Source organism: Lithobates pipiens, unplaced genomic scaffold (genome assembly GCF_037356315.1).
Source record: "Lithobates pipiens isolate NorthernLeopardFrog02 unplaced genomic scaffold, aLitPip1_a1.2 Scaffold_25, whole genome shotgun sequence".
Classification (NCBI taxonomy): domain Eukaryota; kingdom Metazoa; phylum Chordata; class Amphibia; order Anura; family Ranidae; genus Lithobates; species Lithobates pipiens.
In genome coordinates this window covers 12,004,546-12,018,528 of record NW_027507787.1, presented here as the reverse complement: position 1 = coordinate 12,018,528, position 13,983 = coordinate 12,004,546, and the positions used below count along the sequence as shown (strand labels likewise).

General features: G+C 49.0%; 1 protein-coding gene across 1 annotated transcript in view; it reads right to left on the bottom strand.

Annotated features, from left to right (window-relative positions):
* The window catches only part of LOC143930039 (pancreatic lipase-related protein 2-like), a 133,115-nt gene extending 121,799 nt beyond the window's left edge, over positions 1 to 11,316 (bottom strand). Inside the window, exon 1 of the mRNA XM_077453938.1 lies at positions 11,302 to 11,316. Within this exon, the coding sequence (XP_077310064.1) occupies positions 11,302 to 11,316 (15 nt within the window). The remainder of the gene's footprint in view (positions 1 to 11,301) is intronic.
* Between the last annotated feature and the right edge of the window lie 2,667 nt (positions 11,317 to 13,983).

Here is a 13,983-nt window from a genome sequence, read left to right as displayed (position 1 = left end):
ACTCACCATAATGCAGAATCAGTGGAAGCCCTGAGTGTGTCACCTGCCACCAGGTGCAGATTGTCCACTTGCCACGTCACCTGCCACACATTGCAAATTGTCCACTTGCCACGTCACCTGCCACCCGTTGCGGATTGTCTGTTTGCCACGTCACCTGCCACACGTTGTGGATTGTCCACTTGCCACGTCACCTGCCACCCATTGTGGATTGTCCATTTGCCACGTCACCTGCCACACATTGCGGATTGTCCACTTGCCACGTCACCTGCCACAAGTTGCGGATTGTCCACTTGCCACATCACCTGCCACCCATTGTGGATTGTCCACTTGCCACGTCACCTGCCACCCATTGCGTATTGTCCACTTGCCACGTCACCTGCCACAAGTTGCGGATTGTCCACTTGCCACGTCACCTGCCACCCATTGCGTATTGTTCACTTGCCACGTCACCTGCCACCCATTGCGTATTGTTCACTTGCCACGTCACCTGCCACCTGTTGCGGATTGTCCATTTGCCACGTCACCTGCCACAAGTTGCAGATTGTCCACTTGCCACGTCACCTGCCACCCATTGCAGATTGTCCACTTGCCACATATCCTACCACAAGTTGTGGATTGTCACTTTCCTTTTAAGGTGGGGAATGGGATTGTCACGTCTGAGTCAGGCAGCAGAGAGATTCAGGCAGCAGAGAGATGATGTAATCTCTCTGCTGCCAGCACAGTGAGTGAGGGTGGAGCTGGCAGAGAGATTCAGGCAGCAGAGAGATGATGTAATCTCTCTGCTGCCAGCACAGTGAGTGAGGGTGGAGCTGGCAGAGAGATTCAGGCAGCAGAGAGATGATGTAATCTCTCTGCTGCCAGCACAGTGAGTGAGGGTGGAGCTGGCAGAGAGATTCAGGCAGCAGAGAGATGATGTAATCTCTCTGCTGCCAGCACAGTGAGTGAGGGTGGAGCTGGCAGTTCGCAGGGCGGGCGCTGGGCGGTGAGAGAAGATGTCATCTCTCTGCCCCGCCACTCGCTGATTGGCCACCCACCAAGCCTCCCCGCTGGCAGCTTCCCCGCCACGCCCCCCCCCGCCGCCGCCGCCGCCGCCGCCGCCTCCGCCCGCTCGTACAGTCAGTGTGACTGTACGAGAGCTGAGCGGATAGGCAGCTCGGCGGCTCACCCGCCGCCCGCTCACCGGGCCCTTCTCAGCTGCGGGCCCCATAGCGACCGCACGGGTCGCTATGGTGGTAGTTCCGCCACTGCCGTCCATGTTTAATACATGTTAAAACATGTTTTAATACATGTTAAAATGTTTGTTCACATTTATTTATAAGCGTATATATATATATATATATATATATATATATATATACACACACACACACACACACACACACGCATGTGTGTCTGAGCTTTGGGGAGCACACCTTAATGCAATAAGCTGTGACTCTACATGAGTAGTCCCAGTCCTTTCAGAAACCTCTGGCATTAGCCCCCAAAGCACATGCACACCTGGCGTCCTAGACAAAAATCCTACTTACAGTGTCCAAGGACAACTGTCATCCACCTAGCTTCCAGTCAACACTGATTAGTGAGAGAGAAGTTCCTTCTCCATCCCAGACTCCACAGGCAATGCCCTCCTGCAAATTGCTTTCAGTCCAAGTTCCTGCAGGCCCTCTGCCAAGCACATATGAAGCTGAAGTTTGCTTCTTATTTGGCCAGCTCCTTATTCGAATGCAGAAGTTGGCTCCTGTTTTGACAAGCTTCTTATTCAGATCGGATCTTTATTCACAAAGGTGATTATTTACTAAACAATCATCAATTTATAATAAAATTTGGTCTGAGCCAAGTAATATAAACCATGAAGTACTGCACCAAACTTGTCACCCTGACAGTCATACATTTCAATGGGAAATTTTGAAAAAGAAGCCATTCAATTCTATATATAGAAGGATGCCCAAATGAGTATAAAACAAGTGGAATTTTGGTGAGCCAAGATGGTTTTAATGTAGGAATAGCTTTGCTTCTTAGTCAAAATTTCCCATTGAAATGCATGGCTGTCATGGTGTCAAGTTTGGTGCCATATTTTATAAATTGTATCACTTGGCTTAGGCCAAAATTGAACTTTCCTATATAGGATGCCCAATGAGTATAAAACAAGTGGAATTTGGGTGAGCCATATAGGAATAGCATGGGTTCTTATTCTGAATTTCCCATTGAAATGCATAGCTGTCAAAGTGACATATTTTATGATTTTTATCATTTGGATCATGCCAAAATTAACATTAATAGAAGGATACATATGTAGCAGCCATAACCCTTGCAGGGTGGCCTTGACTTGTTGGACTTACAAGTTACCTCCTCTTGGCCTGCTCTTCCACATCTAGGGGTTCTCAGGGTTGATACCCAACGACTTGAACGCTGACACGGATAAAGTCCTTTTTAAAAGGTTTTATTTTGCAGTAGTAACATCCAATAACACAGTCTCCCATTGGAGCAGAGGGCATGGGTGAAGAACTCAGGCACCTTGAACTGCAAGTCTAGCAAAGTCTCTAATTCCACCCAGAGAGTAGCCACTCGCAGCTGGGTACTTCAAGGCTGAACAGATCTCTAGCCAGAGATCATGGCAGTTAGCACGTTGACTCAAAACTTGAAAAAATCCTATGAACGTGTACAAGTTGTAACTAAAGCCGCGTACACACGGGCAGACTGTCTGGCCAACTTAGTCCGCCGAAACACATATCAGCGGACAGTCCGCTCGTGTGTGGGCTTCAGCGGACTTTTTCAGTGTGCAGTCTGGTGGACTAAGGCCGCGTACACACGGGCGGACTGTTCGCCCAACCTTGTCCGCTGAACAGTGTTTGGGCGGACAGTCCGCTCGTGTGTGGGCTTTCAGCGGACAGTTTCAGCGGACAGTTGGACGGACAAAGTCTTTCGGAAATTCCGAAAAACTGTCCGCTGAAACTGTGTTTGAGCGAACAGTCCGCCCGTGTGTGGGCCTGTCCGCTGTACTTTCGAAATGAGCGGACTGTTCCCGCTCGGAAAGTCCGCCCATTTCGAGCGCGTGTACAGGTAGGCGGGGCCCGCGAAGGAGACGTCGCGGGCTCCGCCGCCTGGAATGGGCTTAAAGGGGAACCCCAACGCCGAAAAAAATCGGCGTGGGGGTTCCCCCCAAGTCCACACCAGGCCCTTGTCCGAGCACGCTACCCGGCCGGCCAGGAAAGGGGGGCGAGCGAGCGCTCCCCCCCTCCTGAGCCGTACCAGGCCGCGTGCCCTCAACATGGGGGGGTGCCTTGGGGAAGGGGGGGCCGCGCGGCCCCCCCACCCCAAAGCACCTTGTCCCCATGTTGATGAGGACAAGGGCCTCTTCCCGACAACCCTGGCCGTTGGTTGTCGGGGTCTGCGGGCGGGGGGCTTATCGGAATCCGGGAGCCCCCTTTAAGAAGGGGGCCCCCGGATACCGGCCCCCCACCCTATGTGAATGAGTATGGGGTACAATGTACCCCTACCCATTCACCTGTGGAATAAAGTACAAAAAAAAACACAACACATGGAAAAAGTATTTTATTGCACAGCTCCGGGGGTCTTCCGTCTTCGGGGGTCTTCTCGCCGGACTCCTCCGCTATGTGTGTGTAGCTCTTTTACTAGCGGAGGAGTCCGGCTTTCTTCCTCCCCGCCGCCGGCCTCTTCTCCCGACTTCGGGGGTCTTGTCCCCCTCTTCGGTTCTTCTGCCGGGCCACCGCGCCTGGTCCGGTGGCCCGGTCTTCTGTCGCCGTCTTCCGTTCTTCTGTCGCCGCCTTCGGTTCTTCTGCCGGGCCACCGCGCCTTCTTGTAGCTCTTTTACAGGCGGTGGCCCGGTCTTCTGTCGCCGTCGCCGCCGCCGCCTTCCGTTCTTGTTCTTCTTCTTGTTCTTCTTCTTCTTCTCCTGGAGATGTTGACTCGACGATCTCTCCGGCCGGAATGCCAGGGACACGCTCCGCTGCCACTTATATAGTGACAATGGGGCGGTGTCACATGGTATATGTCACATGGGTTGGTCACATGGGTTGATGTCACATGGGGACTATGACATCGTAAGGGGGCGGGGTCACCATGTGACCAACCCATGTGACATATACCATGTGACACCGCCCCATTGTCACTATATAAGTGACCGCACAGCGCGGCTCTGGCATTCCGGCCGGAGAGATCGTCGAGTCAACATCTCCAGGAGAAGAACAAGAAGAAGAACAAGAAGAACAAGAACGGAAGGCGGCGGCGGCGACGACAGCGGCGACAGAAGACCGGGCCACCGCCTGTAAAAGAGCTACAAGAAGGCGCGGTGGCCCGGCAGAAGAACCGAAGGCGGCGACAGAAGAACGGAAGACGGCGACAGAAGACCGGGCCACCGGACCAGGCGCGGTGGCCCGGCAGAAGAACCGAAGAGGGGGACAAGACCCCCGAAGTCGGGAGAAGAGGCCGGCGGCGGGGAGGAAGAAAGCCGGACTCCTCCGCTAGTAAAAGAGCTACACACACATAGCGGAGGAGTCCGGCGAGAAGACCCCCGAAGACGGAAGACCCCCGGAGCTGTGCAATAAAATACTTTTTCCATGTGTTGTGTTTTTTTTTGTACTTTATTCCACAGGTGAATGGGTAGGGGTACATTGTACCCCATACTCATTCACATAGGGTGGGGGGCCGGTATCTGGGGGCCCCCTTCTTAAAGGGGGCTCCCGGATTCCGATAAGCCCCCCGCCCGCAGACCCCGACAACCAACGGCCAGGGTTGTCGGGAAGAGGCCCTTGTCCTCATCAACATGGGGACAAGGTGCTTTGGGGTGGGGGGGCCGCGCGGCCCCCCCTTCCCCAAGGCACCCCCCCATGTTGAGGGCACGCGGCCTGGTACGGCTCAGGAGGGGGGGAGCGCTCGCTCGCCCCCCTTTCCTGGCCGGCCGGGTAGCGTGCTCGGACAAGGGCCTGGTGTGGACTTGGGGGGAACCCCCACGCCGATTTTTTTCGGCGTTGGGGTTCCCCTTTAAGCCCATTCCAGGCGGCGGAGCCCGCGACGTCTCCTTCGCGGGCCCCGCCTACCTGTACACGCGCTCGAAATGGGCGGATTTGCCTCCTCCTTACGTGGGCGAGTCCGTTCATTTCAAAAGTTGAGCGAACTGTTTGCCCAACCTTGTTCGTCAAACAGTCCGCTCGTGTGTGGGCAAGTCCGCTCATGCAAATTTTGAGCGGACTGTTTGCCCAAACTGTTTGACGAACAAGGTTGGGCAAACAGTCCGCGCGTGTGTACGCGGCCTAAGTATTTTCGGAATTTCCGTAATACTGTCCATCGGACTCGCATTTCGGCGGACAATCCGCCCGTGTGTATGCCAGTCCGCCGTACTTTTGAAATGAGCGGACTTTTCCCGCCCGGAGAAAAGTCTGCCCATTTCGAGCGGGTCTCCAGGTAGGCGGGGCCCGCGAAGCAGACGTCGCTGGCCCCGCCGCCTGGTATGGACTTAAAGGGGAACCCCAACGCCGAAAAAAATCGGCGTGGGGGTCCCCCCCAAGTCCACAACAGACCCTTGTCCGAGCACGCTACCCGGCCGGCCAGGAAAGGGGGGCGAGCGAGTGCCCCCCTCCTGAGCCGTACCAGGCCGCGTGCCCTCAACATGGGGGGGTGCCTTGGGGAAGGGGGGGCCGCGCGGCCCCCCCACCCCAAAGCACCTTGTCCCCATGTTGATGAGGACAAGGGCCTCTTCCCGACAACCCTGGCCGTTGGTTATCGGGGTCTGCGAGCGGGGGGCTTATCGGAATCCGGGAGCCCCCTTTAATAAGGGGGCCCCCGGATACCGGCCCCCCACCCTATGTGAATGAGTATGGGGTACAATGTACCCCTACCCATTCACCTGTAAAATAAAAGTACCAAAAAAAACACAACACACGAGATAAAATACTTTATTGCACAGCTCCGGGGGTCTTCCGTCTTCGGGGGTCTTCTCGCCGGACTCCTCCGCTATCTTCTTGTAGCTCTTTTGCTAGCGGAGGAGTCTGGCTTTCTTCCTCGCCGCCGGCCTCTTCTCCCGACTTCGGGGGTCTTGTCCCCCTCTTCGGTTCTTCTGCCGGGCCACCGCGCCTTCTTATAGCTCTTTTACAGGCGGTGGCCTGGTCTTCTGTTGCCGCCGTCGCCACCGCCTTCCGTTCTTCTTCTTCTTCTTCTTCTTCTCATAAAGCCATGTGACACCGCCCTTTGTCCCTATATAAGTGGCCGTGCAGTGCGTCCCTGGCATTCCGGCCGGAGAGATCGTCGAGGCAACATCTCCTGGAGAAGAAGAAGAAGAAGAACGGAAGGCGGCAGCGACGGCGGCGACATACTCATTCACATAGGGTGGGGGGCCGGTATCCGGGGGCCCCCTTATTAAAGGGGGCTCCCGGATTCCGATAAGCCCCCCGCCCGCAGACCGGGGCCAGGGTTGTCGGGAAGAGGCCCTTGTCCTCATCAACATGGGGACAAGGTGCTTTGGGGTGGGGGGCCCCTTCCCCAAGGCACCCCCCATGTTGAGGGCACGCGGCCTGGTACGGCTCAGGAGGGGGGGCGCTCGCTCGGATAAGGGTCTGTTGTGGACTTGGGGGGGACCCCCACGCTGATTTTTTTCGGCGTTGGGGTTCCCCTTTAAAGAGGAAGTAAACCCTGATGAGTTTACTTCCTCTTTTTTTCCCTGCAAAGGTAAAGCATAATGGACTACTATGCATCGCATAGTAGCCCATTATGTGTCACTTACCTGACACAGGAGCCAGCGAAGTCGCGCTGTCCCCTGTAGTCCGCTGCATCCATCTTGCTGGTGGCGTCTCGCAGCTCCGCCGCTGTCATTTGACGAAGCCGCAATGACGTCACTCCCGCGCATGCGCACGGGAGTCGACAAATGCGGCAGCTCCATTTTTGGAACTGCCGCGTTCAGTGCGCCTACGCGCCGCTGTCTACGGCGCATGCGCCGTAGACAGCGGTGCCCGTTTTCGGGCAAATATCTCCTAAACCATGTAGGTTTAGGAGATATTGCTTGGACCTACAGGTAAGCCTTAATCTAGGCTTACCTGTAGGTCAAAGGGGTTTGTAAGGGTTTACAACCACTTTAAGTCCATACCAGGCGGCGGGGTCAGTGACGTCTCCTTCGCGGGCCCCGCCTACCTGGAGACGTGCTCGAAATGAGCGGACTTTCCTCCGCGTGTGTGGGCGAGTCCGTTCATTTCAAAAGTAGGGCGGATAGTATGGCGGACTTAGTACGCCGTATTAGTCCGCTCAAAAAGCGGTGTGTGTGGTCAAGTCCGTTCATTCGAAAGTATGACGGACTGTCCGTCGGATTGTCTGACGGACTAAGTTGGCCAGACAGTCCGCCCGTGTGTACGCGGCTTAAGGGTGAACAGGAACCTTTTTCCTCAGTACCTGGAATGTTCTCTGTCTCCTCAATGGTACTGGAAAAACATGAATTTGTCAATGTCTTTCCCAACTCAGTAACCAGGCACTTCTCAGGATGCCACTTGTTGGCCCTCCTCCGAAGATTCCTCCCCCGATCACTTCCACGAGCTGTGGTGCCTCTCCAATCCGAGAGCACACCGGACACCTTGAATCCTCCCTCAGTTACTGCTCCTCGGACCAGCAGGTTCCGAGACTCAGGAACAGAGGGATCCCTACCCCAGACCAGGCAGGTCTATTAGGGGCCTCTAACAGAAACATGTTGCGGGATGTCGAACACTCCACGACCGGGACCCCTCACGGGGCTACCCTGGTCCTGGAACCAGAACAGACCACACGGGCCTCACAAACTCTTCTCTCTAAACACATGACCCACACGTCTTAAGTACCCCTTCCCAGACTCCCCAGCGGGGCCCGGCACTCCCACTGATTGGTTCCGAGAAGATTGATACTCAAAACGTCCAACCAGGCCTGGTTCTGGTCTGTCATGTGCACCTCACTGCTCACATGACCAGGCAGAACTTCTAACACAGCCTGGCCAGACTGATGTTAAGGCCAGCCAATGTAATTAACCCTCAGAACCCCTACTGTTCTGAGGCAAAAACTAAATTTACATGCGTATGACATTTTGTCCAAAATGCCATCCGCTACACCTAATTATATGAAAACAACTCACATCTGGGTGAGCCAAGACGGTAATCATATAGAAAAGGTTATTTATTCAGAATTACCCCTTTAAATACAATGCAGTTAGAGAGACAGGAATGTTGTTAAAGATCACAATTTTATTATAAAATTTGCAGATTGTTTAGTAAATAATTGCCTTTGCGAATAAAGATCCAACCTGAATAAGAAGTTGGCCAAATAAGGAGCCAACTTCTGCATTCAAAAAGGAAGCTGGCCGAATAAGGAGCTAACTTCAGCTTCATCAAGCACATGCTTGATGAAGATTCTAAAGGCCAGTTAAAAGAAGCTGTACGTGTTTTTTGAAAAATGCATATTGTGTTTGTTATACATTTTTACTGCATTTTTTGGTAGCCTGACTCCCAGCATGCACCTGTGAAAATGAACATGTGACTCAAAAAGTGCACCAAAAACAGCCATACCTCACAACTTTTTGAGATGGGAATGAGGGACACCTACTAGCAAAAGTATGTAAGCATAGGACACCCCCTTAATGCAGAATAAAAAAAAAAGGGTTAGTTAAAGTGATTCTAAAGACAGAAGTTTATTTTTTATCTTAATGCATTCTATGCATTAAAGCATAACTCCACTTTTGTTGAGAAAAAAAATTCCCCCTGAGTGATCTATGTACATTGCAAGGATTGTAAAAAAACTTTGCTGCAGATTCCTACCTTTTGTTATTCTGAAGAAATCCATGTGTGTTTGTCTGTGCCTCTGTTCTGAGTGGGTCTAATGGAAGTGGTTTCATATTGATCTGTCTGCTGTGGCAGCTGCAGGGCTCTAATGAGGAAAGTTGCTGGGCCTGCATCCCTAGACATGTTCCTATTAGAAATATCTCACTAAAAATGAAATTTTTGTTGCAGGGGATGCCTGAAGCCTGACTTGTAACTTAGGCAAGACGTCTGGGGTTTCCCATGGTAGATGGCCCAGAAACTTTAGAGACTGACGACAGATCCGCTTAAAGGGATTTTTATTTGCAAGAACGTTGTTAATGAACAGTCTCTTAGTATAGGATCAGAGGGTTAGGAGAAAAGTCCAAGTACTCTTAGTGTCAAAGTCAATAATAAAGAACTTTCTTACTTTGACTAAATCCAGAGAATAGCCATTCACAGCTGGATGTTCACTCTAGTTGGATAGCCCCTCTCTCACAAGGCATAGCAGCCAACAAGGTGCTTAGATCAGGAACAAGTCTCTGCCACAGACTTGGCTATTGAACATGACCAAGGAAACTTGAATACTTGTAGAACACTCGTGTGGTACCAGTATCTTTCAGCCGGTTCGGCGATACCGCACTAGATAGGATTCACTTAGGTCCTTCAGCTTTACCAGGCTCTTGCTAAGAAGCCAACCCGTGTGTGGCCATCTTCTGAAGAGCCCTCCCCTGAATAACTACGAAGTTGCTGGGCCTCTCCACAACCTGAGACGGCACCGAACCACCTCCGAACCCTTTCCTTAGCTTCCTTACCTCGGGCTAGCCAGCCCCGAGACATAAAGTCAGGTGGATCCGCACCCCAGGCCATAGCCTTCCTGGGGGCTGGTCAGGAGGACCAGGACCATGGAGTCAGAACATACTTCTGGACCGGAACCCCGAACCACGTGACACCCACATCTTAAGTACCCTCTCCCGGAAAGCACAGCAAGAGTGACACTCCCACTGGGCTGGCTCCGAGAGAAAGTAACCCTAAAGCACCCAGCCAGACTATGTTTCCATGCCTGCCAGAAGAGACAGTGCCCCCTATGGCCAGGCCGAACACCCTATAGTCCAGTCAGACTGATGCTGAGGTCAAAATTTAGAATAATTATACCCAAACCAAACTGCAGTTCAGGTGTAAAATTAAATTTCAAAACACATAGCGCATGCTCTTCAGGAGCCGGCACTACACATACATTTATTATAAGTGACAAAATGTGGCATATTGTATTGTACAAAATTTCACAGGCCAAAACTTCTGGTAATTTTGTAAAGCAATTTGGAAAGATGGGAATTATTATGGTGCCTAGGCAGTCAAGCAAAAGACAAATATTTTTAAAGAAACAAAATATATATAAAGACAAAAAAAGGGATTTTTTTGTTACAAAAGTGATAGTCAAAATATACATACAAATTACAATTCATAGCAATTAGGTTAAAATCCAGTATGGGAAACGTCTAATAAATCAAGTAAGGCCGAAGGTGGTGGCGGCCTTGAAGGTACTCAGTGGTCAAATCATCCCAACATGTTTCACCATTACAATGGCTTCTTCAGGGGAACTAAAGCTTGACCAATAAAAAAGACTATAAGAGCTATAAGAAATAACAAAAACATTGAAACATTTTTAGGATTATGTATTGCATGGCTATTATCTAAAAAAACGTACAATCAGATGAAATTGATTGATAAATAAATTCACCCCAATTTGCTCCCTATAAGAATGTATGTCAATATCGAATCAATTGGGTGCATACATACCCCAGATCCTGTCCTCAGCATGAGATGGATGGAGCAATCCCCTTAGGTGGAGGGCACCCCAACCTACGGACCACCTTATTGTGACTGCAGAGAGTAGAAAGGGCAACAGGTGGCCCCAAAACTAATTTAAGAAAAGGGACATAGTCTCATATGAGGTCTACAAGTAGTTAATATTAACACCTCCAAACAGGAGGAGATAAGTGGGGCCAACATGGCCTCCATACATACCAAGTTAGTTGCTGAGAAAGGTATAACGGACGGAGACGCCCGAACAAATATAAACAATAAAATAAAAAGGAGTAAATAGTCCTTGATTATCAAAGATACAGCTGTAATGACAAAAAAAAAAAGGAGAGGAAATATACATTAGACGCAAAAATTCCACATTTGTTGCTTATATGGGTATATCTAGTATGCCCTATAAAGGCTTACCTAACCCAAACAAAGATTGATGACACTCAGCTGGGTTAAAATAATCAAATGGTATCTAGCAGGACATCCATCAGTATATGATGAAAATCAAATAGTGCGCTATTTAGGTCTACAATCCCTATCATAAAAAAGAAAAAAAGAAAAATGAGAAAGACAGCCTTGGTTAGCATCCACCGGGCAAGCTGCGAGAGTGTGGACCGGACCCTGCCTGCTCAGCAAACTGACCTTATTATAGCGGCAAAAAACACGTTGGCATCCCCGCAGAGCCAACACTAAGTGTCAGGCTCAGGTGCCTTAAATACCCCCCACTCACCCGGCGTATCGACATCATCGCCGAGTGAGAGCGGACCAAGGACGACACTGTGCATGCGCCTAGTATACAACGAAAGCCTACAATCCCCAGAGTGCTATGCGTCGAGTCCCACGCGTCACCATGGCAGCAGCGCATCAACCAGGGATATAAGTGGGGATGGGTACATAGCCCGATGGAGAAGATGGTATAAAAATACCATAGGGGGAGTGGTGGATGTCAAATGTATAACTGAAGATGGTATCCTGCTGCTGTGTCAGTATAAACGGGCCCAGTCTCCACAGTACTGGACCCTGGGTGTCCATACAGGCACTGGTGGTAAGGGGGCCTTTCCATCCTTGGCGGCAGCCCCTGTTACATCAAAAATTGCAATAGAAGGACCCGGGGAGAAGCAAGCCAGCGGATAGGACAGAGAGGGGGAGCGCAAAAATAATAGAAAAGACTCAATACTAACAATATAGTACTATTCCCAAATTAAGGGGAGGATATTTTGAGCTTGGAGTTCCCAATCTCTCCAGCCTATATCCAAAGTAATAATTGTTGAATTAAAGCCATGCAACCACATAAACCCTAATTTTTGAAGGCAAAAAATGTAAAATGAACAAAAAAGTATATTTGTTAATATGTTAATTAAGAATTACAATAATCAATATTTATTAATCTACCAGAGGATGAAGAGATTAGTTGTATAGGAAAAATGTAGATATACAAAAAAATCATATACAGGAGACATATGGAAAAACTTTTTTTTAGGAAAAATTTTAAATACACCAAAACGAAAGGAGATATACTCCAAGTAAAGTATGTGAGAATAAAAGGGCACCAAATAAGTATAATGAATATGGTTAACACAAAACAAAAATAGAAATGCGATTAAAAAGAGCCTGACCAAAGTCCACATAAAATATGGGTATGACCAATCATATAGTGGAAAAGGCACCAAGAGGGCCAAAACAATTCACAAAAAGGATATAAAACTAATATATTAGTTTAAACCAGGGTATTTGGTCGCATCAAGGTTATGTATCCATCTTGTTTCAAGTTGTAATAAGGTGGAATCAATCTCTCCACCTCAGACATGTGTAGGCACATGTTCAAGGGCAGAGAACCACACCATGTTGGAATCAAAATCATGTTGGTGACCAATGTGTCTGTTAAGAGCTGTTGTACATAAAAGCTTAAATACTGGCAAAATATGATCTCTAATTCGCTTGAAAAAATTACATTTTGTTTTGGCGATGTAGAAACATCCACAACGGCAACTGGCAAGGTAGACCACCCCTACTGTTTTACACGTAACATTATGTTTAATGGTATGTAGAAAACCATTAGGCAGAGTAGTGTGAGTAGAATTTGAAATAAATGGACAGATGTCACATGATCCACAAGAGAATGTGCCTCTCCTAGATAATCTAGCTAGCTGTTTAGGTGCAAAGTGACTAGTTACAAGACGGTCTTTTATAGACGATGATCTCCGATATGTAAGTAACGGATGAGGTCTTATGTATTTCTGAATTGTTTGATCGGCCACAAGTAGTGGCCAGTATTTCATAAGAATCTATTTCATTTGAGAATGTTGACATGAATATTGAGTAATAATTCGAATTGGTTGATCAGTCGATGGATTTTTTTTTTGATAAATAAGGTCATTCCTATTTAATTTGGCCACTTTGTTAAAAGTTCTTTTGAGAAGTGATTTACTATAGCCACGCTGATTTAATCTGACATACAAGTCATTCGCAGCCGTCTGAAAGTCAGCATCCAAAGTACAATTGCATCTGAGAAGCAAGTATTGGCTGTAAGGAATACTATTGAGCAATGGCTGAGGGTGTGCACTCTTGGTGTGCAAAATGGTGTTACGAGACGACGGTTTCCGATAAAGGGAAGAATTCTTCCACCATAATCAACCATAATCTGCAGGTCAAGAAAATTGATTTTAAACTAATTGCATTCCATTGTGAACTTTAAATTGTAGTCATTGATTGCTAGTCTGTCCAAGAGCTGCAAGAGCTCACCCTTGGTACCAGTCCAAAAAAGAAGGATGTAATCGATATAGCGATGCCATCCCAAAATATGCCGAACTAAATTGGAAAGTTGATCGTTGGCAAAAATTTCCCTCTCCCACCCCCGCAGGTACAGGTTGGCATAGGAGGGGGCACACTTGGTCCCCATTGCCACACCCTGCACCTGGAGGAAGTGGAAGGTACCGAATATAAAAATGTTATGTGTCAGAATGAACTCAAGCAGCTGAAGGACAAACCCACCATATGATTCAAAAATGGAACCCCGTTCACTCAATTGTGCTTGAATGACTTGGATTCCCTTTGCGTGTAGAATAGAATTATAATGACATTCAACATCCAGGGCAACCAACCAGGTGTCCGGAGGAAGTTGTTTGCCTTCTAAAATAGGTAATAAATCAATCATATCTTTAACATAGGAGGATAGAGATAGCACATGTGGAAACAAGTATTTGTCAACTAAGGCACTTGCATTTTCAGTCAATCCTTGACAACCTGACACAATCGGTCGACCCGGGGGATTAGTCAACGACTTGTGTAGTTTCTCAAAACGTCCTCATAGTTATAAACGGAGTACTCTTAAAACATATGGGGGATTTTAACTACCCAGAAATTGACTGGGGTAAATGGCACTGCTGGGACAGTTAAAGGGCAAAAATGTATA